The 26,404-nt window shown below is 44.4% G+C and overlaps 1 protein-coding gene across 1 annotated transcript; it reads left to right on the forward strand.

Moving 5' to 3' along the window:
• LOC147444187 (inosine-5'-monophosphate dehydrogenase 2-like) lies at window positions 1–24,823 on the forward strand. Its single transcript, XM_086526893.1, has 4 exons — window positions 1–1,106; window positions 1,729–1,908; window positions 24,042–24,299; window positions 24,397–24,823. The coding sequence occupies exons 1-4, from the start codon at window positions 99–101 to the stop codon at window positions 24,466–24,468; spliced, it is 1,518 nt and encodes a 505-aa protein (XP_086383019.1). The 5' UTR covers window positions 1–98; the 3' UTR covers window positions 24,469–24,823.
• The last annotated feature ends 1,581 nt before the right edge of the window (window positions 24,824–26,404 follow it).

The raw sequence follows: 26,404 nt of genomic DNA on the forward strand, positions 1-26,404 counted from the left end.
ACAGGGCTTTTGATCAATATTCTCATGCCAACCTCATCGTCTATTTCTCTCGCGGTGCTCTGAAGGTTTTCGTAGCAGCTGCGGAAGCAAGCAGCAGAATGGACAACGGCTATGGGGGAGGGGCGGATGGCTATACAGCAAGCAGGGTTATGGGCCAGGGCTACTCATATACCTACGACGATATCATTCTACTTCCAGGCTACATAGATTTTCCCACAGAGGAAGTCCAGCTAAGCACGCGCCTCACCAAGAACATATCACTCAGAACGCCCTGCGTTTCCTCACCCATGGATACTGTCACAGAAGCTCAAATGGCGGCAGCCATGGCTGTCCAAGGAGGCATTGGTATAGTCCATTATAACATGGGCCTGCAGGAGCAAGCCCACCTTATTAGCAAAGCAAAAACCTTCAGAGCAGGGTTTGTCTCTGAGCCCGCTTGCTTGAAGCCGTCGGATACCATTGCTCAGGTTGATCAAATCAAGCTCAGCAAAGGGTTTTCGTCTGTTCTCATCACAGAAAATGGGCAGATAGGCTCCAAGCTTCTTGGCATTGTGACCAGCAGGGATATTGATTTTGTATCCGATCGTTTCACTGAGGTTCGTGACGTGATGAGCATGGACCTGGTTACTGCCCCTGAAGGTTGTACATACGAGGATGCTTCAAACTCTTTGATCTCAAGCAAGAAGAGTCTACTACCAATTGTACGAGAAACTGGAGAAGTCGTAGAGCTTCTGTGCAGGACAGATATTAAGCAGCAGAGAGATTTTCCTGCTTTGGGTACACCATCTTTGGGTTCAGATGGGAAGATTCTTGTGGGTGCTGCCATCGGCACTAGAGAAGGTGACAAGAAAAGGCTAGAGATGCTCGTGAATGTCGGTGTCAATGTTGTTGTCCTAGACAGTTCACAAGGTGATTCTATTTATCAGAGAGAGATGCTAGCCTTTTCCAAAAGGGCTTACCCTGAGCTTGATGTCATTGCGGGAAATGTGGTGACCTCGTATCAAGCTCGGAATCTGATTGAGGCTGGGGCAGATGGTTTAAGGGTTGGCATGGGATCTGGTTCCATATGCACAACGCAAGAAGTCTGTGCTGTTGGTAGAGGTCAGGTGAGCATTTTTAATGCATGCATTCTTCTTCTGCGTCAGTGGACATAATTCATTGATAGTTTTTTTTTGTAGGTGCTGAGGTTATACTGATTTGGAAACAATTATTCTCCTCCCTTGCTATGTAATCTAATCGTTGAACCACTGTGACCATGCAAGTATAACAACGAGTAGGCAATAGCATTGAAACCCTGCTAATGAACCAAGGGCTATAGGTGTATACAAAGTTGGGCCTACTTTCAAAGTATGTGGTAGAAAAAGTCTTGTTTTGCTTAGTTGTTGCTTAGGTCGTCTGGATGACGTCAACATTACTCTCGTGCTTCACTGGTCATTTGAAAAGGGAATGCCAGCTCAAGCCATTATTTCTCGATTAAAAGTAGTTTTTGCTGGTTCATGTTACTGTGGACAAGCTTTGCTATTGTGCATTATCATTGCTAGGTTGTCAAGATCATTGCAATGTTTATGGCCCCTCCTTTCAGAACATAGAGGGGTTTAAGTTTACACTCTGGTTTGTTGCTCTTTTCAGACAACGTGCCATTGTGTGTTAAATCACCAGATTGTTAATGCTTCATGGTCCTTCATGGGTAAAGCTTACTCTCTATCTTGTTGCTCTTTATTTTTTCAGGCAACAGCAGTCTATAAAACTGCAGGTATAGCCAAGCAGATGGGCGTGCCTGTGATTGCAGATGGTGGCATTGCTAATTCTGGTCACATTGTAAAAGCTCTTGTTTTGGGTGCTTCAACTGTCATGATGGGAAGTTTCCTTGCTGGCACAGCTGAGGCTCCAGGGGACTATTTTTTTCAGGTAAGCTAAGACATAGGATTGCTCAACTACGTAGCTATAGATGCTTCAAGTAGGGTTACAACAATCAGATTTTTGTACTTCACCTTTGCTTGTGAACCAAGAAGAGTGTTTTTTTTTCTTCCTTTGGTTTTATTAAAGTGGGCCTCTGTATTCATAGGAGAGACAGCAAAGGACTAAGCTGGAACACGAGGAGAGAATTCAAGACAAATTGGGCATGGTTGAGAGACCCAAATTTTTGATGAGAGTTAATGTCGATAAGGGAAGAAATTGGGGTGTGCCCTTGTGGTGCTCTGGCTGACATTCTTGAATGACACCAAGACTTACTATGGAACTTCAATTCTGACACATGGCAATGAAAACTTGTAGTGATACAACAACTATGCAAACATTTGAGAGAGGCTTATGTTTGATATATGGGACTTTAATGATAGGACAACACCTGCTTTGGATTGTCTAGATTGGCAAGATGGACAGAAGATGACATCTGCTTTGGATTGTCGAGATTGACAAGGTGGAGACGAGACAATGAAGAGGACCAACTTATCTTTCCATTATCCTAAACAACATTTTTGTTTTTTAACAAGATCCTTGAAAGTAGCGGCTCGGTTTGGCTATGGAGGACATTAACCCATTCGGCAACGTTGCACATCCTAGAAACTTGAATGATAGGAGCTGGCTCCCTGTGTCCACAATCTCAAGAATTATAGAAAAGTCTTTAAAGAATGCTTCTTTGCTTAAATCTTGCCACCAAATGCAGTGCTATCTATCACTCAAAGATGCGACAAAATTGGGCGATTAGAGACAGAAGGTTCTCCAATATGTAGAGAGTTTTGAAAAGCTTTGCTACAAGCTTCCTCGTTTTTGTCTATTTCAGAGGCGTAGAAGAAGAGAGAATTTATTGGAGGCTTACTTCTTGCGAATGAAAAGGGCATGGAGTTGTATACTTTACTGGAGCTTATTGCTTAAGCCCTTGCTATTGTCAAGTGCAGCAGAAGGGTTTAAGGATTTTAACTCAGGTCTAGTACTTTGCAAAAATACAAGGCTACATTACTTCACTTGAAAGAGAACCTCAAGGGCCCCATTGCTTCGTTGCCAGAGCAAGCACTTGCTTTAGATTACTTGGATACAAATTGCTAAATGCTCTCTCTCTCTCTCTCTCTCTCTCTCTCTCACATTCTCAGATGTCCCGTCTCTCTCTACCTCTGTGATCTCTCTTCTCCACAGGTTTGCCTTGTTCACATGTTTGGCATTGCAGGTGTTCTAGATCGGAGTCGAGGTGCCCATCAGATCACGAGCTACATCTTGTCTTCATTGCATCTTTTGCTGCCACCTTTGACATGGTATCAGAGTCCTATGGTGATACGAGCACGTGGATGCTCGGATTTGGTTGATCCGGTGCCGTTTTGGACATGATTGAGAGAGAAGAAGCTTGCTGTTTTTTTTCCTGGTTCTCTCCTAGTTTGGGGTAGATTTGGGGATGTGGAGGCCTTGGATCCTCGTTTATGACTTCACCGTCTTTATTCTTGCTTACCCTGCCCTCTCCTGATGGAGGCTTCAATATGTGTAGTAATGCTGGATTGCTTTGGTTTTCCTAGATGGAGTTGTGCTACCGTGCCTTCCCGCAAGGGGAGCAAGCATGCGGTTGGATCCAGAGAGGGAGCTATTCACTTCCAGCTTCTTCTTCAGAGAGGTGTTTGGACAACATTAGGATCTTTTGGAGGAGATTTCTATGATTGTGTTTTCTATCGGGAGATGGATTAGCAGATTTGTTGTGCCTTTTGCAAATGCAGATCTTTCTTGGAATTGTCGACGGAGCTACCTATCTGATGGGTAGAAGGTTGATGATTCAGCCACACGTTTGTACTAGATTGTGGATTATGGATGACAGAGGGGGATCTCTTTCCTTCTTGAAGCAAAGGATGTTCGTTGATTTTCTATTGTCCATCTAAGGATGGAAGTTCCAGTTTCGGCTTTAGGTGACTCTTCTTTATCCAATATGTAGCAGTTTCGATGCATGTCCTAGTGCATGTGTTAGAGTTGACTTCGACGGGCAAAGGGGAGTATTTCTATCTCTAGAACCACTTCTTGTTTGATAATCCGACTTTCTTGGATGAGGTTTAGAGGTGGAGCATGTGGTGCTAGACCCTTAGCCAACAATGACAATTGTTTGCGGAGGTTTTGTTGGAGTGTGGCTTCTCCTTTCTCCATGTTTTCTCCTTCCCCGGTGACAGTCAGGCCCTACTGATTTGGTCACTTTCTTGTCCTTTTGTGAGCTTGTCAGTACCAGTTGTTGGACAGGTTTGCAACCTTCTATGGGCAGTTTTCTTGATGATCGACAACAAATTTGTCGAGATCCTTTGCATGATAGGTTTGCAGGTAGTGTTGACAGTTTTGGGGGGGATCTAGTTTCTACTCCCGCAATAAGCAACATTTGGATGCTTCGTCCATACCTTCCTTTGGAGAGCTCCAACCTTGGGGGCACCCCTTTTCGGGTGCAGATCTGGCTACGACTGGCTAGTATAGTAGATTCTTTTCCCTTGCAATTTTTTGCTGAGCTTTCTGGCATGTTACAGATCAGCCCCTGAAATTGGCCCGTTGGGCGGTAGACTTTAGTTCTCAGTCGATCTTTACAATGTTAACTTTACGACACAAAGGAACTTCACGAATAAGCCAGTGACTGGAATTAAACACTTCAAAACAAAACATGGCTTGGTAGCTAGAGTGCTCCCAAGCAGACAACGGCACCCAAAGACGGGCGCCTTTATTCTTATTGCAAATAGACGATCCGAACACTTCCACCTAACTCTCACCAAGCTGTCCAAAAGTGTCCATGGCTGTAATTGCAGTTTTTGACCCAATTTCGCCAGCATAACGGCGCAAAAACCTTTGTAGGTCAAAAGTACACGTCAAGGACACTTTGCCTTGTGATTTGGAAGCTTTCTAATGAGCTGCAGGTCAATTTCAACGTGTTGTAATTCCCCGTTTTATCATTGTCAGGTGCCCAAAGACTTGTTTAAGCATCCCAAGGCTTTCTCGAGGCTCCCCTGGCAATGTCCTGCAGTTTAGGTGCGAAACCCTAGGTGCCTTGCCGACGACAATCCTCTTCAATCCTTCAGATTTCAACCATAAACACCTGCTGTTTTCTCTGTTTTTAGCCTATCAGAGGTTGTTACTTCGATTCCCCACCCTCCGTACACCCTCTGCACCGTTTCGGAGGATGTTTACGACGCAGATTTCTACATTTGGCCTTCCTGGAGTTTTTCACAGCTTAGCCACCTGCCATACTGGGTTACAGGTTCATGCATATACCGGGTTACAGGTTCATGCGTTGACAGCCTTCTGGTCATTCCCATGACGGTTATTGGGCTTCCCCATTTTCTCCAGACGGTTGACTACAGACACCACAGATCCTATTGGGCAGGACACTTGCAGGTCTATTGACACTTCTTTTACGACAAGGAGTTGTTTTCACACTCAGTACATTACCATGGAGATCTCTCGGAGGTTGTGACGCCCCAGACTTTTGCGACATCGCAATAGACATCTTCATTTTTTGCCTCACATCTTCGGCTTCATGCGGTTTGTTTAGCATTAGGTGGTGAGAGGGTGTGTTAGATTTACACCACTCTACTGCTTCACACAGGTCTAGGGCACTTCCTTGTACGGCTAGTGTCTTTGGGCTGGCCACCCATAGCGTAGGTTGTACCTTGTCCAGCCGCTCGAGTTTGGGACCGGTCACCCATTTGTGTAAGGTGCAGCGGAAGTGAATGTTGAACTTTGCTCAAGATGAGTGCTCCGAACTGTGCTCAAGGGTTCCTTTTACCTACGGAAGGGAGAGCTTTCCGTTCCTTTAGAGAGAGTCCAAGTGGTCACAAACAAAATGGATAAACACTGTGAATGAAGGTGTTGAAACTGAGAGATAGAGAGAGAAGAGAATATGACACCAGAATGTTGTCAAACCCTCCTCCAAGGGCCCCACTCTTGATGGCGAGAGTGGTCTACTATTGATTGCACAATCTGGTACAAGATGCTGATGCAAATCTAATGGGGCTATGTCGAGGCCGATGGTGGTGCCGACGATGACGAGACTGTGGGTGAAAACTGAATGCTGCTATGATGACGGCGACGATGACGACGACGCTATCTGCTATTGTGCCTTCGTGTAAAACAAACACTGTTTTTCTTATGGCTGAAAACACTGGACTGTTGTCATACTAATCGCTGCTCTGCTGCTGTCCAGAAATGCTGCTCTTGCTAGGTTTCAAGTGCTGAATTTGCAGGTGCAAAACCGATGTGGTATGGTGCTGGAGTGCTGGTGCAAAACGCTGATGAAGGCTGTCAGAAACGCTGAGGTTGTTGTCCCAATAACGCTGGCTGAGGCTGTTCAAAAATGCTGAAGTTGCTGGTCTTTGAAATCGCTGATTTGGCCTGCTTGAAAACGCTGGTACAGGAGCTGCAATGGCGTTGTCCAAGGCTGAAAACGTTGATGCACCAATGCTGAAAAACGCTAGTACAAGGGGGCTGAAAGCGCTGGCTAGATGTGAGGGAAAAACGCCAGGCTGAGGGTTCTTGTTCTTGCTTGAGAATTGGCCTGTTGAGCAATGCTCCTGCTGCCTCTTTTGTCGAAAGTGCTAGCTTTAGTTTGCTTATATATATCTTATGAAATTTGCCCTACCTAGTTTTCCACAAAAGTCACTTAAAAATAATAAGTGAAAAATGTCAAAAATAGGGAAAATAGGTCTATGCACTGTAAAAATGCTACTGATGGGTTCTGATGGAAAATTGATGATCATGCTGTGTGCAACCAGAGGATATGCATCTGCTCTAAGTGTTTGGACATGCACGGTCTACGAACAGACTCACAAAAGTGCCAGATCGCTTCCTATTTTAGACTGACTTGATTGAACTGAACCCTGGTCATGCTGTAGCTTGTCCACGGACACAGGGTTGGATGTGTCACTTGACATCCCCTTTTTTTCAAAGTGAGGTAGTGGTACCGAACTGTATGGCGTCGAGGGAGATCGCCAACAGCGTCTGGAATCCGTCGGCCCACTCTGATGTGTGGGTCGTGCGATACTTGAACTTCATAAAGGTCTGCAACGCTTGCTTCCATGGGTCGCGCCGAAAGCGACACAAAGTCATTTGTGGCTCCTTCAATGCTTCAACTTCGTCCATAGTCATGCATCTACCTTCTTCAAAAATCTTCGAGGTTGAAAATTCCTGAAATCACTTCCAACACAAAAACATGAACATATCCATTCCATGTAAAGTGACTGGAAAAATACTATTCCGTCGAAAAAATTGTGCATGCAATGCAGATGAACATATAGACGGAGTGCCAAACCGTTCATCCAACACATGCAAACAATGGGGTCGAATCTTGACTTTCTGATTGAAATCAATCAAGTGTGGCCAATCACAATGGAAATGCCGATGCTTGATGATCGATTCGTCTTGTGCTCTTTCTACGATTGTGTCATGCCAAGGAAGAGACATGGAATGTGGCTTTTGTGATTGCAAACATTTCATCTTTCCATGACTAATCCGCATACATCCGTGCTCATTCATGAGTGAATCGTGCTCAACGTACAATATGTCATGCCTGTGAAAAGAGATCACATAAAGATGTTGACTAAAATACAGGAAATGATCACGAATGAAACACTCAAATAATGTGTGTTGACTAATCATTCGTACACATAATACTTCCTGAGACGGTTTGTTGGACCTAGGCTCGAGAGCCAAGATCGGTTCTTCAGGATCTATCGAATCTTCCTATGGGGGTTCTGTGGACCTAGACTTGAGAGCCAAGATCGGTTCTTTGTGATCTGCAATGAGGTTAGCTTCACTAGAAAAAGTATCAACTAAACCATCATCCTTGTGAACAATCACAGTTTCTTCCTGCAAATCATCATGCTTGTGAGAAATCACATCTTGATCATGCAAATCATCATGCTCGTAAGTAATCACATCTTGATCAGGCAAGTCATCATGCAAACTATGTGTCCTGCTTTGGAAAAGAAGAGATTGAGAGAGTCTCCTTTTCCTGAATCTCTTGCATTTGTGCCTGCACTTGAGAAAAGAATCGGAACAAGGCGGCTTTCCTTTCGTTGTGCTCATGCTCTATGGCTGCCATTCTTTCTTCGTGTTCGCGCTCTATTTCTTCTTTTCTTTCTGCATTTGTTGCTTTGCGTTCTAATTTGTTGTCCATCATCATCTTGTCGAAAGCCTCCATAGGAGTTAGTGCAATCCTTGACGTAGATGGGGAAGGGGGAGGGTCGGAAAAACCTCCTGGTGGCGAAAACTCTTCTTCGCCACTTCCATGCTCATCATCCCCATGGGAAGTATCCATTCCGCTTCGGGTGATGACCATCCACTGAAGTTTTGGGTTCTTAAGTTCACGAGGAACTTGGGTTCTTGTGGGTCTTGGGTTCTTGGGGTTCTGGAGTCTTGAGGTTCTTGAGGGTCTTGAGTCCTTGAAGTTCTTCTTTAGCTTGCAATCTGTGTTAGAGAAGGATCTTCTCTTCACCCGAGTTCTACTCTTTTCCGCGGGCGCACCCCTTGGCGGCCTTGCGCTCACACCAAGGTTGCTTTTTCCCCCCTCACATCGATTGGCCGGCTGCTAAGTGCACGGTCCGCTCTCAATGAGTGAAAAGAGGCACAAGGGGAGGCTGGACAAGCCCTTCTTCCTTGGGTTTCCTGTCACTCTTCAAAAACACGATTAGGAATCGACACGCCCAAGAGGACTTGTGTTACGTGCGACCGCAACAAGCAAAAAAAATTTTATGTGGTTCTTTTCTTGGGTGATACAGAACACTGCCAAAGCTCTGATACCAATGTAAGATGCATTGGAAGTGAATGTTGAACTTTGCTCAAGATGAGTGCTCCGAATTGTGCTCAAGGGTTCCTTTTACTTACGGAAGGGAGAGCCTTCCGTTCCTTTAGTGAGAGAGTGCAAGTGGTCACAAACAAAGCGGATAAACTCTGTGAATGAAGGTGTTGAGACTGAGAGATAGAGAGAGAAGAGAATACGACACCAGAATGTTGTCAAACCCTCCTCCAAGGGCCCCACTCTCGATGGCGAGAGTGGTCTACTATTGATTGCACAATCTGGTACAAGATGCTGATGCAAATCTAATGGGGCTATCCGACGATGACAAGACTGGCTGAAAACTGAATGCTGCTATGACGACGGCGACGACGCTATCTGCTACTGTGCCTTCGTGTGCAACCTATTTTTCTTATGGCTGAAAACACTGGACTGTTGTCATACTAATCGCTGCTCTGCTGCTGTCCAGAAATGCTGCTCTTGCTAGGTTTCAAGTGCTGAATTTGCAGGTGCAAAACCGATGTGGTATGGTGCTGGAGTGCTGGTGCAAAACGCTGATGAAGGCTGTCAGAAACGCTGAGGTTGTTGTCCCAATAACGCTGGCTGAGGCTGTTCAAAAATGCTGAAGTTGCTGGTCTTTGAAATCGCTGATTTGGCCTGCTTGAAAACGCTGGTACAGGAGCTGCAATGGCGTTGTCCAAGGCTGAAAACGCTGATGCACCAATGCTGAAAAACGCTAGTACAAGGGGGCTGAAAATGTTGGCCTGATGTGAGGGAAAAACGCCAGGCTGAGGGTTCTTGTTCTTGCTTGAGAATTGTTGAGCAATGCTCCTGCTGCCTCTTCTGCCAGAAAGTGCTAGCTTTGGTTTGCTTATATATTATCTTATGAAATTTGCCCTACCTAGTTTTCCACAAAAGTCACTTAAAAATAATAAGTGAAAAATGTCAAAAATAGGGAAAATAGGTCTATGCACTGTAAAAATGCTACTGATGGGTTCTGATGGAAAACTGATGATCATGCTGTGTGCAACCGGAGGATATGCATCTGCTCTAAGTGTTTGGACATGCACGGTCTGCGAACAGACTCACAAAAGTGCCAGATCGCTTCCTATTTTAGACTGACTTGATTGAACTGAACCCTGGTCATGCTGTAGCTTGTCCACGGAGACATAGGGTTGGATGTGTCACGTGACAATTTGAGTTTGGCGCCACCTTGGGCACTCATACATATGGGGCTAGGGGGTTACACATTTCATTATCTTTTATTATTGTACAGGTCCTCTTGCTCTGGTAGTCATGAGGGGACTGATCGCCCCCTTTTCCACACACCAGCGTTTTTGTGCCTCTCTCTCTCTCTCTCTCTCTCTCTCTCTCCCCCCCCCACCCCCTCACGCTTCTGCACACATGCACTCTCACAAGGGTTGGGTGCCTATGTAGAGACCTTGTATGTGGTCTCGTGTGTAGGAGCAATTATAGTGTTAGTAGCTGAGTCGATTGTGTATTTTGGTGTGGTCAATGAGGAAGCACTTCAGTTGCGCTCACAAGCACCCGCAAAGCAATCCTTCAAATTACAATGCTTGTGAATTTGTAGACAAAGAAGTTGCAGATTGCAAAGTTGAAAGCTCTCAGAGTGCTCATGGTTTAGGGTTTTAGTATTTATGTGCGAAAGTAGTTGTAATGCAAGATCAATGAGCTTTGGAAAACCCTCTCCCCTACAACTTTGCCACCAAGTGTCACAAAAATACGAAAGCGTAAACTGACGTTTAATTGCACTTCAAATACTCAAGAGAATTAGAGAGAGAGAGAAAGCTTGACACTTCATTGGCCCCCCCCCATAAAGAGAATATCTTTATTACTAAGGGAGAATCTTTACAAGCACAGGAACGGGGCGAAAGCCCGTCCTCTACTCTTTCTTGTCCTTTTTTTGCTTCTGACTGAGAGAGTAGAAGAACTGCTCTCTGACTACTGAGAGGATCTATCCTCTTCTGCAAGATTTTGGGAAGCTCTCGTAGGGGAGAGTCTACCTTCCACAAAACTCATCGGAAGCTCTCACGAATGAGGGTCTATCTTCCGCTAACTGTGCCACTTTGGACGTAATCATTCCTGCAATCAACCAACCACAAAAACATGCAAAACACACACACACACACGCTTGCTGTAATTTTATGCACATAATTAAAAATCGTTACCTGAGCGTGTTCCAATGTCAAATTGGAGGTCCTTTTCCGATGGAAATGCTCCAAACTTGGTGAAAACAGGGAATTTGCAGTAGCTAGACAAGGGAGAAAGAGAGTTTTCTACTACTTTACGCGATGAAACTTCTCCCAAATCTGCAAGCAACCATGAGAGGCCTTGTTCTAGGTGATGGGTGCTCAGAGGCTCCACATACACCACAAGGTGCTGCTCTCAAGCTTCAATGGAGAGCTTCACTGCGTAGAGGATGGTCAACTTGGGGGGGTAGTGCACTGCCAACCTGGCAAGAGGGGGAGGGGCTGCTCTCTTATAGCCTCCCAGAAGAGGGGGCGCTAGCATGAAGAGAGAGAGAGAGAGAGAGAGAGAGAGAGAGAGAGAGAGAGAGAGAGAGAGAGATTGCATGGGAAAGTGTGCGAAGTGGCACACTTACTTTAAAATTTAAAAACCATTCAACTTTTGACTTTAAAAATCCTATGCTAGTCAATGAAATGTGCAATTAAGTGCACAACTGCACACATAGATGCAACAAATGAAAACTTTATCTGCATATTCTCCTTCCCTTTCTGAAGAGTATGGAGAATCTTTTGGACTTCTGGATGGGAGAGAGCTTTTTGCAACTCTTCCACCTGTTGTTGAAGGAGAGAGAACTCTATCTCGCGTCCTCCCATTTCTGCAGTCTGCCAAGAGTCGTCAATCCCTTAAGGAAGAGAGAGATGACCGTGCTCTGATACCACTGTCACAAAAATACGGAAGCGTAAACTGACGTTTAATTGCACTTCAAATACTCAAGAGAATTAGAGAGAGAGAGAAAGCTTGACACTTCATTGGGGACCAGAAGATGGGCTGGTCCCCCCCCCCATAAAGAGAATATCTTTATTACTAAGGGAGAATCTTTACAAGCACAGGAACGGGGCGAAAGCCCGTCCTCTATTCTTTCTTGTCCTTTTTCTGCTTCTGACTAAGAGAGTAGAAGAACTGCTCTCTGACCACTGAGAGGATCTTCTCTTCTGCGAGATTTTGGGAAGCTCTCATAGGGGAGAGTCTACCTTCCACAAACCTCATCGGAAGCTCTCACGAATGAGGGTCTATCTTCCGCTAACTGTGCCACTTTGGACGTAATCATTCCTGCAATTAACCAACCACAGAAACATGCAAAACACACACACACACACGCTTGCTGTAATTTTTTGCACATAACCAGAAATTGTTACCTGAGCGTGGTAGAGTAGGTAGTGGGGAATGAGATTCTATTAAGACTTTGCTGAAATTCACCCTAATACAAGTGATTAGGGGCTGAAAACAGGGAATTTGCAGCCGCTAGACAAGGGAGAAAGAGAGATTTTTACTACTTTACGCGATGAAACTTCTCCCAAAGCTGCAAGCAACCATGAGAGGCCTTGTTCTAGGTGATTGGTACTCAAAGGCTCCACATACACCACAAGGTGCTGCTCTCAAGCTTCAATGGAGAGCTTCACTGCGTAGAGGATGGTCAACTTGGGGGGGGGGGGGGGGGGGGGGGGGTAATGCACTGCCAACCTGGCAAGAGGGGGAGGGGCTGCTCTCTTATAGCCTCCCAGAAGAGGGGGCGCTAGCATGAGAGAGAGAGAGAGAGAGAGAGAGAGAGAGAGAGAGAGAGAGAGAGAGAGAGAGAGAGAGAGATTGCATGGGAAAGTGTGCCAAGTGGCACACTTTAAAATTTAAAACCATTCAACTTTTGACTTTAAAAATCCTATGCTAGTTAATGAAATGTGCAATTAAGTGCACGACTGCACACATAGATGCAACAAATGAAAACTTTATCTGCTCCCTAGCGCATTGCCGTACCAGCAATGCTCTGGCATTACCTGTTCGCACTTGTCCGGCCATTTGGTCCAGTGCAAAATCACTTAAGAATACTTTTAACTAACTTATCCTAAGGCCGTAAAATAATCAAGCCTTAGGGTTAATAGTCTAAGGACCCCATCTCATTCTTGTGCTTGCACTAGCACGCGTAATTTTCTGAGCCTGAAATTTGAGGCTACTATTTACCCCTTCATTGAAGACCCGATTTCCCAATCGCTAGGGCTTCAGGGTATTTTCTGCTAGGGTCTCCCTGAGGTGCACTGGCCCAAACTTGGGCGCACCTGAGGCCCCAGAACTGCTAAATCTATTATGATGTGCACACAACTAATTAAATAATTCTTTTCTCGTAAATAAATTAATTATTTACAAAGTCTGACTTAGTTACACCAAGTTAAAGAAAACTTGGAAGCCTTATGTCTCTGTGCCACTGATTGCAGAAAGGTGTTAAGTGCCACGATTGTGACTATGTTACAGTATTACATCTACTCCGAGTTGTAGATACGAAAAGTGCCATGCCAAGGAGTACCCTCTGATGGTCACGACCTTTCGCTCAAGAGACATGCCTCTTTGCCAAGCCACACTCATTTGAGGGCTCGTCACATCCCTTCGCTCTACGGTTGCGACTCTTCGTCCAATGATTGCAGCTCTTCGCCGAAAGGATGTGTCTTTACGTCTAAAGTCATTTCTCTTCACCATGAGACGTGTCTTTTCATTTGTGAGACTTCGTCTCCTATATAGGAGCCTATTATACTCAGTTTTCAAGCATTCATCAATCAATCAAACACACATTCAGTCTCTTGAGTCTCAGTTGGATCTTAAGTATGAAGTTTTAAGTCTTAATTATAGGATTAACACCACTAATCCTCACAGTGGTATCAAAGCAAATTTTTTCCACTCTCTCTCTCTCTCTCTCTCTCTCTCTCTCTCTCTCTCTCTAATAAAGTTCAGTGATTATGAAGTTTCTGTTTGTGTGTTGCTATTGATTTCTCGCTTTGAGTGTCCAAGCCGGTTACAGTGGTATCAGAGCACAGAAAGATTCTTCTTCTACATGGGATCCGATTCTTTTTGCAGCACACGCAAACTTGTGTGAAAGAATCTTCGTGTCCTGACCCCCGGCTTATTAGCCACTCCCACCCTTCATACATCGCGCATCGGGCTCGTTCCCGTCTTCATCGCTCTATCTTACGCCATAAAGAATCCCAGATTGCACATGGGTTCTTGTGAAGAATCTGACAGAGATGACACCCCTCGATGGTTAGGCAAAGAAAAGTGGAAAATCCGGCGTGGGAACTGAAGAAAAGAATGAAGATCTGGGCAATTTTTTAATCGACGGGCAAGTTTGCCAGAAGAGAGTACGAACGTCAGATTGGCATATGTGTAAACAGATTGATTAAGTATTCCAGGGACCCGAGATTGGCGAAACACTTGAAGAATTACCCGATTGATAAGATTTACTCGAGATGGCGTGTGGCCGTTGCTTTTCCTCTCAGGTAGGGAGGAAAGCCGAAAGGACAGACGAGTGCAAAAAAGCGGAACTTGTACTCGCAAAAAGAGATGGACAAGAACTCTTGAAAAGAAGATGAACCAAAGGACCACTAGAAGATAAACTCGAGAGTTACAGAGCAGCAGCCGAGTGTGGAAGAAAAGGAAAGATGAAAGCAGAAATGGTACCACATTGCGTGGGGCCCGACCCGAATGAGATCAACGAAAGTATAAAACTTTGCCGCACTTGGGGCAAAGTGAAAAATGAGGAAGCCCTCATTTTCTTCGATGAAGGAGCCAAGAACAACGCCGTGGTTGGCTATCGGGCTAAGAAAGCGACTTTGACAAATGAAGGGCAAAGAGATTGTACTTCATGAAATTCAGTTTCTTTACTCGATTTTTCTTGAGAGAACTAATGATGATTGAAGGTCGAATATGTTTGACCTCGAAAAGGAACAACAAGATTGCTGCAATAGAGGCTGACTATTTCTCTGAAGGCGTACAAAGCGAGTTACCTCCTTTACATCGTGAAGATCACATGATTGATTCGTGGTAGTACACCACCGAACCGGCCACCTTACAAAGTTAGCTGAAGCCAAGATAAAGAACAATGAACTAGAACAGATTTCCACATTACGAGAATTGATGATATACTCCACAGACTTCAGAATTCTACTTGCCAAATTGATATGAAGAGTGATTATCATCAGATCTGTATTGCTCTTCGAGACGTCTACAAGACAGCTTTTATGACGACTTTTTTTGGACAAAGATCCCCGGTCTACTAGTTGTTTTGGACGGCAATTTGGGAGAACAGTGGCACGCGGTTGCAGTTCTCGTCCTCGTTCCACACACAGTCAGATGGGCAATTTGAGATAGACAATCCAATGGTGTTTTGGTTTATTCAAGTCTTCTTTTTGGACCAGAAGACTAAATGGGAAAAGTATTTGCCCTTCGTGGAGTTTGCCTACAACGACACACGGGGAAGGTGCCATTTGAAGTGTTCGAGGGTGCTAGGAAGCTTCTTCTAGCCCCTATGACAAGATTTGTTTGAAGCAGATTTTTGAAAAAGTCTAGAAGGCATGGAAGACCATCTAGCAGTGTAGAGGAGGGGAGCTCGTCCTCTTTTGACAATGACCAGATCGACGCGAAAACCAAGGAGTTTAAGGAAGGGAATCAGGCTGTCAGGTTTCAGACATTTTTTTCAGGCTACCAAGACACCCATCGAGCCCTTGAGTTTGCACAACAGTTTGACGTCGCCTTCTTTAGAGAGCGGTTCTCAGAACATTTCAGGGAGCGGAAAGCGGCATCTTACTTTGTTGTTACGCAGAGAAACACATGCGACGTGGTTTTTTTTTTTTTTTCACATCAACTTGGATTTTAGATGAATATGCAAGAGATGTCATCAAGCCTTGACATCACTTGAAAATGACTGAGAAAGATACATTGGGTGACTATTGCCAGAGGTTTTGGGATACTTGGCAAAGATTCTTTTGAAAGACCAGATTGCTAAAGAGATTCAAGACTATCCTTTAAACCAGAAGTCTGACTACATTCAGAGACTTATGGGACATGACTAAGCAACAGTTTGGAATGCATGCCGGCTCATTGACTTATGCGACGGGCATGATAGTATCCACCTAAAAAAGGCAAGAGTCTTTCAGTGAAGAGAATGAATCAAGGGAACCAGATGATAGCTCATCACAAGATTCTGGAGAATCAGAGGGTTCCAACGAACTAAGGAAACTAGATGCAAGTTCATCAAAGGATTCGAGAAAGAGGAATTAGATGATAGTGTGTCTTAGGGTTTCGATGATTGACTCTGACCTGCCAATGGACAGGGGAAGCGAAAGATGCTACCCGCAGGTCCTAGGGCATAAGGAAAGAAAGGAAAAAGGGAATCAGCTGGTAGATCAAAACATTCCCTAGACCCAAGATAAGATTTTTGAAGCTGACCAATACACGAGGGACTTGGACACTGCTTTTGCCAAGGTTTGGGAGGCTTTAGAGAAATCTCAAGAACGACATAAGAAGGCAGCAGACCGACATCGTCGCGATTTGAAATTAAAGGAAGACGATTGGGTGCTCTTACGTTTTGAGAAGGTACGCCAAAGGGAAAGGAGCGGTTTTTTCCAAAGCTTAGCATGAGGTATTATGGCCCTTTCCAGATTAAAGAAAAGATAAGTGATGTCTCCTTTAGATTCAAGCTGCCCGAGACTTGGAAGATTCACAATGCATTCTATGTGAGTCTCTTGAAATCTTTTAAAGGTGATGTGCTTGTTAATGGGGAGCCTGATGAGCAACCCGAAGTGGAGGAAAGCGAGGACATACTCGTTCCAGAACAGATTTTGGCACACAAGGAAGAAAGATGAAAGGTAAAGTGATTCGGCAGTTCTTAGTAGAATTCAAGAACTATCCCGCATTGGATGCGAATTGGATGGAGGAGGAGGACCTGACAGATACTCAGATTTTGAAAATGTACCTTGAAGCATTCGGTTTAGCATAATCTACTAAGAAAAAACCCCGATTTCAGCAAGGGTGAATCTAGTGCAGCGGGTTTGCACAGGAGAAGAGTCACTCCGCTCCTTTGTCAACGGATTACCTCAATTTTGAATAAAGTCATTGATGTCCCCTTTGGGTTTCAAGGATACTAATGGGCTGACCAGAACTCTGTTGTATGACTTTATGACATGGAATTCCCGAAAAAGAATATGATTGATTTGTGCTTGACTTGTTTGAGTGCAAGAACTGAAAGACAACATGACTGCACATTTCGGTCTCATAAATCTCTATAGACATGATCAGAATAAGGATTAGTTAATCGTGGATCAGTGACGTCCGGAATGGATCTAGATGCGATTACTAAATACGTTGCTGATGGTCATGGTCTGAGATTTGGAATGAATTTTTCTGTGATTTGTCATGTGATGTCCTATGATGTGATTGTCGTTTTGTACAAGTGCTAGATGTGTCGTGTCTAGTGCGTCGGTACCAACTGTCAGTGTCTACTAAGACAATTTATTGCCTCTGTGTGTTTTGCGGGCGTAATCGCGGGTAGGTCACAAACTGATGACATGGCATGACCACCCGTGGACAAATGGGATGACGTGGCAACCTTGCCTGGAGATACACACATAAAGACAGTAACCTTGCGGCAGAAATGCCACGTGGCAGCAGTTCGGACCTCCGCAAAACGTGCTGGTAGGTTGACGTGGCAAACTGTACGGAATCCCGTGTTTTGCGTTGACAACTGTTTATGTTGCAGGTTGTACGGATTTTTGCAAATTATGCTGACTGCTTTTTGGCAGTTTTTGCTTTTGGGGAATTATTGCTTTTGATTTACAGCTTTTGGGGCAATGCTTTTAGCATCCCTTATAATGTTTATAAGTGACCCAATGGGGCTCACTTTGCAGAGCATCTAGACGCAGAGTCTGAGAGCGAGCACCCACGGGGAGTTGTACTTTGCTCAAAGATTAATATAAAAAGAAATACCGAAAGGGGCGCCAGTCTTTGGGGCCAATACCTTTGGGCGCGGAACTCCGCCGGGCTCTCTCTCTCTCTCTCTCTCTTTCTATTAAAGTTTAGTGATTATGAAGTTTCTGCTTGTGTTGTGCTATTGATTTCTCGCTTAGAGTGTCCAAGCCGGTTACATGGCGGCCATCCGTAGTCCCACATTGAGAAGGATCCAAAGGTGCAACAAATCAGCCGCGGAGGTGCCTCGTCTGGAGGAGTTACCAAGGCGACATTCCCGATTCGAGTCAGTAGAGTCTGCACTTGAGGTATTGCATGTGTGTACATTCCATGTATGCAATTAAAAGCAAATACCACATCGGCAACGGTGTGGGGGGCCCTTCAGAGGGTTGGTTGGGACCCCATCGGGTGTCATTCTCCTCTCTCTCTCTCTCTACATATCTCTACCCACTCATTCCCTCTCTTCAGGGAAGGTAAAAGGAACTAGAGTGCTTCGTTAGTTGCATTCGTATCGAATTGAGACCAAACAAAATATTGAAAACTGAGAGAGAGAGAGAGAGAGAGAGAGAGAGAGAGAGAGAGAGAGAGAGAGAGAGAGAGAGAGAGAGAGAGAGATTTTTCATGAAAGCGTGTTAGATTTTTCTACCTGAGAGTGTTTGGGATACCGCCGTCGTGGTTCATAGGGGTGCCTCCGCATCAATTGGATACCGATCGTAGTGCTTCAGAGGGATACCTCGCCAGAAACCACAAGGAGTGTTAGAGTTTTGTCAAGCTCAATGTTCATGATCGTACAAGATGTCAATGTTATTAATTGTTTGTTGTTCCATTTTTATGTTTAAAAAGAAAGAAAACATGCAAGTCTCCTTGCATGGGGGAGTTTGCATAGTCCTCCCCAATTTTTATAATACGAGGGAACGTGCCATTCCCACGGCAACGTGCAATTTTCAGTGTGTTCATTAACTCGGTTCTCAGTGTCAAAAATAAAAAAATGATCATGCTTACTCACCGCGCGATAAAATGTTTATCGCCAATGCACTTCTTTACATCAACGATGTTGGGTATCTCTTGCACTTAACCCGCTGCAAGAGACGACATCCCACTTAACCCACTGCAAGAGACGACATCCAAGGGAAGATATCCTTCAAGAAGTTTTTGTGCTATTGTGAGGACACCACATTTTGTATACATATTGATCAAACCACCAACAAGCATGAAATCGTACTCCCAACAAACGTTGACTAGCGATCACATCGTGAATTCCGATACCCATGTGAGAGTCTTTCATAAGGCCACAGGCCTTCAAGGTAAGCGTAGGTGAATGTATTTGGAGAAAGAGGTTCTGTAAAAACATCCCGCACCACATTTGGCATACATATTGACCAAGGCATTGCCAAGCACGGCATTTTTTTGCAACAGTCCCTATTAAAGTGAATTTTCAAGCCCATATCGGCATTTTACGTACATCAAGATGCACGCGTATGTGATTGTATCTAGAGAGAGGCTCCGGCTTTGTGCGCATATCCCGCAATCAGTTAGCACCGTTTCAAAGAGTAAGCTCCTCAAGCACTTGCAGAAAACAGCACAGAGCTCCTCACGTGGCCCTATTCGGGCATATCCTGCAATCATAGCGTTCCAAAAGACAACATCCCGCACCACATTTAGCATAGATATAGACCAAGGCATTACCAAGCACAACAATTTTTTTTGCAACAGCTCCTCATATTGGCATCTTGCATACAGCCACATGTCTTCAAGATGCACGCGTATGTGATTGCATCTGGAGAGAGGCCCTCGCTTTGCATCCGCTGAAAACAGCGGAGAGCTTTTTGGCCGTGCTCCTGTTGTGCGTATTCCGCAATCAATGCACTCCAGGAGACGACATTTGGGACAGGAAGCTCCTCAAGCACGTTCTGTGCTTTCTGAAGTGCACCACATTCATCATACATATTGACCACGGCATTGCCAAGCACGAAAATTTCTTGAAACAGCCCTTGACTAACAATATGAGAGCGAATTTTTAAGCCGATATCAACAGCCCAAAACTTCCGGCGCGGCCCATGTCGGGCATATCCTGTAGTCGTAGCGTTCCAAGAGACAACATCCAGCACCACATTTGGCATACATATCGGCCAAGGCATTGCCAAGCATGGCAATTTTTTGCAACAACCCCTATTAAAGTGAATTTTCATGCCCATATCAACATCTTGCGTACAGTTACATGCCTTGAAGATGCACATGTATGTAATTGCATATGGAGAGAGGCCCCCGCTTGGCATGCGCTGAAAATAGCGGAGAGCTTTTTGGCCTTGCTCCTGTTGTGCGTATCTCGCAATCAATGCACTCCAAGAGACGGTATTCGGGAGAGGAAGCTCCTCAGACACGTTTTGTTCTTTCTGAAGTGCACCACATTTAGCATACGTATCAACCAAGGCATTGCCAAGCACGACAATTTCTTGCAACAATCCTTAACTAACAATATCAGAGTGTTTTTTTAAGCCCATATCAACATCTTGCGTAGAGATGCATGCCTTCAGGATGCCTGCGTAGGTGATTGCCTCTGCTGACCCGCATGCCTTCAGGATGGCTGTGTAAGTGATTGGGCCCTCACTTTGCATCCGCTGAAAACAGCAGAGAGCTTTTTGTCCCTGCTCTTGTTGTGCGTTTCCCGCAATCAATGCACTCTAAGAGACAGCATACCGGACAGAAAGCTTCTCATGCACGTTTTGTGCTTTCTGAAGTGCACCACATTTAGCATACGTATCGACCAAGGCATTGCCACACATGACATTTTCTTGCAACAGCCCTTGACTAACAATATGAGAGCGAATTTTGAAGCCCATATCAACAACCCAGAGCTCCCGGCGCGGCCTATGTCGGGCATATCCTGCAGTCATAGCGTTCCAAGAGACAACATCCCGCACTACATTTGGCATACGTACCGACCAAGGCATTGGCAAACATGGCAATAGCCCCTATTAAAGTGAATTTTCAATCCCATATCGGCATCTTGCGTACAACCACATGCCATCAAGATGCACGCGTGTGTGAGTGTATCACATCTTTGCTTTTGTGCATGTCAAGTAGTGCTTTGGCCTCATCATGTTGCCACATTCTGCATACACGGTTACAAGAGCATCTGAGCACTTCACCAGCAACCCTATTTGCACAAGATGATGGTGTATGCTGATGCTTCTTTCAAGGTCTTTGTTCCGAGCACAAGCCTTGAGTAAGTAAAGAAAATTTCCAATTTGATCAATTGGAGAAGAACCATGAGATGGCTCTCCAACAGCCACTCCATTTCCAAGCTCTCCATGACCCAAGATGGACTGCCCAGCTATCCACCCATAAAGGCTCCCCAACAGCTTGATGCTTCAGGTGTGGGCTTGGCCCGTCGTTGCGGTTTTCCCACCATTTTGTGGGATCGCTTGGAGACTCCTTCCCCAACGAGTCGTTGCTACCATAGTCTCCTGTGATTAATGCAAAATTCAATAAACGATGAATTGTACCAGCCATGCGCAGGCATGGCGTGTGCGTGTGGGCGCTAACAATAGCATCTGAGCACTTCGCGAGCAACCTTCCTTGCATAGGATGATGGTGTATGCTGATGCTTCTTTCAAGGTCTTTGTTCCGAGCACAAGCCCTGAGTGAGGCAAGAAAAGTGCCGATTTGATCAATTGGAGAAGAGCCATGAGATGCATCTACGACAACCATTGTATTTCCAAGCTTTCCATGAGCCCAAGATGGAGTAGCCCAGCTATCCACCCATAAAGGCTCCCCAGCAGCTTGATGCTTCAGGTGTGGGCTTGGTCTCTTGTTGCGGTTTTCCCACCAATTTGTGGGATCGTTTGGAGACTCCTTCCCCAACCAGATGGTGCTGCCACAGTCCCTTGTGCTTATTGCACAATTCGGTAGACGATGACTGGTAGCAGCCATGCGTATGCGCGTGGATGCAAGCTTCCTATAAAAATAGAGAAACCCGTTAAAAGTCAGGCCACGTGGAGCAATGCGCTGCGAGTGTTTTAAATGTGCCTACATCGCTAACGAAGTAACCATCAATCAATCTAAAGCAATCACTAACGCAAGGAAAGGAGCAAGGATTTGTGAAAGTGTAAAATTTAGATCTTCACCATTTCAATTCCGCTACACCTGACATTGGTATTAGAGCTTTAAAGATTTTGCACTAATCCACTAATCCCCAAAAAGTTTTTCTCTCTCTCGTGTTTTTTGTTGTGCTTGCAGCCCTTTGGTGTATACTCTTGCCTCTCTTGGAAGAGCAAGCCTACCATTGCGCGTATTATCGTGCGCCTTGAGCTTTGAAAAATAGCAACCAATTGTATAACAGGTGTTACATGCGGAGTGTGCGACGAGGAGGTAGTTAGTCTCCCGAAGATTAGTCTGCGACCTTCCTTGAACCAAGAGAAGAAATTGTCACAAACTGTTGACGTGTCAAGCCATTGAAGAACGGGGTTAACTTGCAGATCCTTGTCGAGGGGCCTAAACCCTAGCTCCTAGAATCAGTAGAAGGAGCAGAAGACAATTGCGAGCAAATGGAGAATGTGGGCACTTGAAGGAGTAGAGAGAAGGGACAAAATGCTTGGAGGATCACCATCGACATTCACATGTTTACAATGTTGAGTTTTTTTTTTCACTTGTATTGGTATGGAAGTTTGACATTGTATTGCCCATGATATTGTGGAGAGAAGATTTGAGGAAGGGATTGGCCGTTCTGGCTCATTGTGTGTTGTTTCATTTTGGCTTTGTCTTTGAAGTTATCCAAGTGTGTGTCCTCTTAGTGTCCAACCCGGTAACATTGGTAGTATAGCATAGCATTTTGTCACTTCTATGGTGAAAGACGACTGTTGCGAACGGTATGGAAGTTTGAAAAAAAACTTCTTATTTGAGTGTGAGAGGTAGACATAGTGTGCATAGTATAGTGTGTGGAAACGTTGAAGCTATAGGTGAAAGAAAAGGAGCAAAGAAAAGGACAGGTGCGAGACGATGAAGCTTCTACCCTCAAAGATGAGAATCTTTGTATGCGAAGCTCCTTGAGGAATAAGAGAGAGAATTGAAGAACTTACTGACGTAGCCCGTGTGTGCGTGGAGTTTGGCAAAGCGATGCTCGTCCAAAGATTGATATCTGCTAGCACCTGGCTTATAGAATGTCCAAGAGTTTCTGAATTATTTGTTTCCTCTAGTTGTGCCCCAAGCAAGGCAGGACATGTACAGCTTAAGAGCACTATTGGTTGCAAAGGGGGTGTGAATCTTTTGCATCTTATTTGAACATCACAGTTTAGCCCATTTATTAGACGTATTCTTTTTTAGGATTTCCCTTATCTGGCATGTTTTATTTAGGGAGCCTTCGAGTCAATTGGCAGGTATGTATGCTTCAGCACTTTGGATATGAGCTGTTCCGAGTTCAGTTGAATGTGGGGTTACGATGTGGTGTGGTCCACTGGTCATTAATTATCCTATGTGGCAGCTAGTTCCCAAGATGGAATTCCTGAACTTGTGGTAGAAAAAGCCCAAAAGTAGTTGCTTGCGGCAGTTGGGCAATGTACACAGCAGTAGCGTTGGGCGGGGCCAAAACCTGGTGGCATAGCAAATAAGGGCATTCGACTGGAGAAACTACCTTAGCAGCATCTACGCAGAGAGAAACCAACATCAGGAGGAGAATAGACGAAATAATGGAAACCGCCAATTAAAACAAAGAGAGGAAGCAACCCCCCTTCCCCCAAACACACACACACACACACACACACACATGAAGTAGAAGAAACAAAGCCCCTCTTCAAAAGAAAAAACTTGTATCCATAGACTGACACATGGTCAATGTGAAGGCCACATCATACAGGAGCGAAAACAGGAGCAAGAGGAATAACAGCAAACAAACAACTGCAACTGCCGAAACAAAGAACAATACGCAGAGACACAAAGCTGCAATAAAAGGAAAATAATTTGGGAAAGAGAGAAAGGGGGGGAGGGGGGGGGACTGGTGTTAATGGCCATTAGCGAGAAGCAGCGAGGAGCTGGCAATGATGGCAGTCCCTGAGTTGGTAGCTTTCCCTGTGCGCCCAAGTCTCTGATGCAGGTAGCTGTGTATGATGGCCCTGCCCATGCATATATCTGTGTGTAACTGTTTTCTTGAGCTCTTCCTCCCTCTATTATCGTCCTCGTGCAGTTTAATAGAGCTTCACTGACCCTCTGAAGAGCTCGAAAACCTGGCAACATGGTTTTGCGAGGTTTTCTCCATTTACCACTATATTCTCACTTCTTTTGGTTATCATTGTGTCCAACTGACAACTTGCGTATCTAACAGGATGGTCGTCGTCTGAAAAAGTATAGAGGAATGGGCTCTCTGGAAGCCATGACTAAAGGAAGTGATGTGCGATATTTGGGTGACAAGTCGAAGCTTAAAATTGCACAAGGTGTTTCAGGGGCGGTAGCAGACAAAGGTTCGGTAATGAAATTAATACCGTATACAATGCACGCTGTCAAACAGGGGTTTCAAGATCTCGGTTTCAGGAGTATAGAAGCAGCACACGATGGGCTCGCTCAGGGGCAAATTGGGTTAGAGGTAAATGACAAGGCTTTCTTTTGCTTTAATAGCATGTGTAGTAACTAGTGGAGTCTAGACTCTGTTTGTTCAATTGATGGCATGTTGATATATGCAGGTTCGAACTGGTGCTGCACAAGCAGAAGGCGGTGTTCACCATTTAGTTTCATACGAGAAGAGGTCCTTTTAGTGGCTTAGTGATGATGAAGCCAATGTCTTCTCAGTTTTGCTTGGGATGGAGATCCGTCTGGGCAATATTTTTTTGCCATAAATATATAGGTGCCAGCTTCTTTTACATACACATCGAAGAGATTCATCTTAATTTATCATCTCCAAGTCTGAATAGAGAGTGTTTCGAATTAATAGAGGATATGGGCTTGCCAAGGATGTCATCCAATTGTAGTAGTATTGGCACTCTTGACTTCATTGGCAGGTGTATTCTCAAGCCTTGCAATTTTAAAGTGAGAGTGATTGACAGTGAACATCCGTGAAATTCCTTGTAAGGGATCTAGATTAATGCATGTAATAAGGTGTGTTAATGCTTGTGTCATGGTATTAATTCTTTGTAGAGATTTATATCAATGCATGTAGTAATGTGTGTTAAACGCATGTATCATGGTATCACTGTCCATCCAATTCAAGAAATGCCATTAACTTGCATATTACAGCATGCCATGGAAGTGTCAAATTTGAATTTATGATAAACCTCCTTACTTTGTTTTCTTTCTTTCCTAGGTATGTGTCTCTTGATTGCATGTTTTTTCACCCCTCTGTTTGAAGGAATGGGGGTCTGTTGTCATGAGAAGTATTTTCTGAACAACCGATTTCGTTTTGGTTTTATTATTAGACTTACCTTTTCATGTGAACAATTGATCCTTCATGGGTACCTTCATTTCATAGCCTTACATGACTACTTGATTTCCCTTTCATTTTATTGTTTAAGAATGCCGATGTTAAAATTGTGGCACATAATGCCGATGTTAAAATTGTGGCACATAATGCTTTGTTTAAGAATGCCGATGTTAAAATTGTGGCACATAATGCATTGCTGAGTGGATTCAAGCTTGTTTTGAGTTTTGAAGATGAAGTCAGGGGTTCAATGGGTTTTTCATTGGCATTTTGAGAAATATGTTCTTGGTCCTCTGCACTTGATATTTAAAGACATTTCCTCAATTGGCAAAGTCATTGAAGTGTTGAAAAACAGGGTAGGGTAAATAGCCATAGTAGAGACACCAACCTGAAAATTACTAGTTCTGGGGTAGCCTACGTCTACTGCCCTACGGGCCGGTTTCAATCCCACCTCTAATGCGCCTACTAGGCAGGCACATCCAGGGCTCCCGAGTCAATATAGGTACATCTACCTCGGGGCACAGCCACAAAATGGCCCTTACTGCTGGAGCCACCACCAGACAGGAGGGAATATGCATATCTAATCATTTTGGGGATATGGAAATTGCATCAGATTCCTCATGAAAAGGCGCATTAAATGATCAAGATTGATATTTTTCAGATTTTGAAATACGTGAGCAAGGTTAATCTCTCAAGTAAGATATCAATGATGGGCCAAGCACCATGCATAACCCTATTTAAATTATTGGTTCTAAAATTGAGAAGCATCAATTTGTATGCTTTCAGTTCATATGTAAAATAGCGTACTAACCACAATCTTCACTACAAACATGTGCCGTTGCAACTTTCCATGTTCTCTCATGCTTGAACGAACTCTTTTCCATTCTGTGCTCTCATGTTCAAGTGCTCTTATCATATTATGATATAGTAGTACTGGTTCCCACTCATGAGGAACAATTGAGCTCTATCAAACACCGATCAAAGTTTTCCAAGAAAAGCCGAAACCAAGAAAGAGTGTAGATTAGTAAGCAATGTAGAAGAGATCTTCAATATTGATTTTGACACAAGCATGACAACCCAATCAATGAGCAGGCATGAAATCTAAGTAAGTATGTGACAATGCATCGTAGCGGTTGTAGCATTTGCAACTTATGGATGTTTGTGGGCTCATGCAAACTCCGTCCTTGGGAAATTACCTTTACTTCATGACTTTCATTGATGATTACTCCAGGCATGCATGGTTATTTCAAATTAAAGCAAAGTCTGAAGTTTTTATG

The sequence above is a fragment of the Adiantum capillus-veneris genome, chromosome 13, assembly GCF_014529385.1.
Source record: "Adiantum capillus-veneris isolate H3 chromosome 13, ASM1452938v2, whole genome shotgun sequence".
In the NCBI taxonomy this organism is placed as follows: Eukaryota; Viridiplantae; Streptophyta; class Polypodiopsida; order Polypodiales; family Pteridaceae; genus Adiantum; species Adiantum capillus-veneris.

What these genes read in the sequence shown, in the direction of transcription:
- LOC147444187 (XM_086526893.1), top strand. Translation starts at nt 99, where the DNA reads ATGGACAACGGCTATGGGGGAGGGGCGGATGGCTATACAGCAAGCAGG. An exon ending in GTGCTGTTGGTAGAGGTCAG is followed by an intron (nt 1,107 to 1,728) that starts GTGAGCATTTTT and finishes TTATTTTTTCAG; the next exon opens with GCAACAGCAGTCTATAAAAC. An exon ending in CAGGGGACTATTTTTTTCAG is followed by an intron (nt 1,909 to 24,041) that starts GTAAGCTAAGAC and finishes CGTATCTAACAG; the next exon opens with GATGGTCGTCGTCTGAAAAA.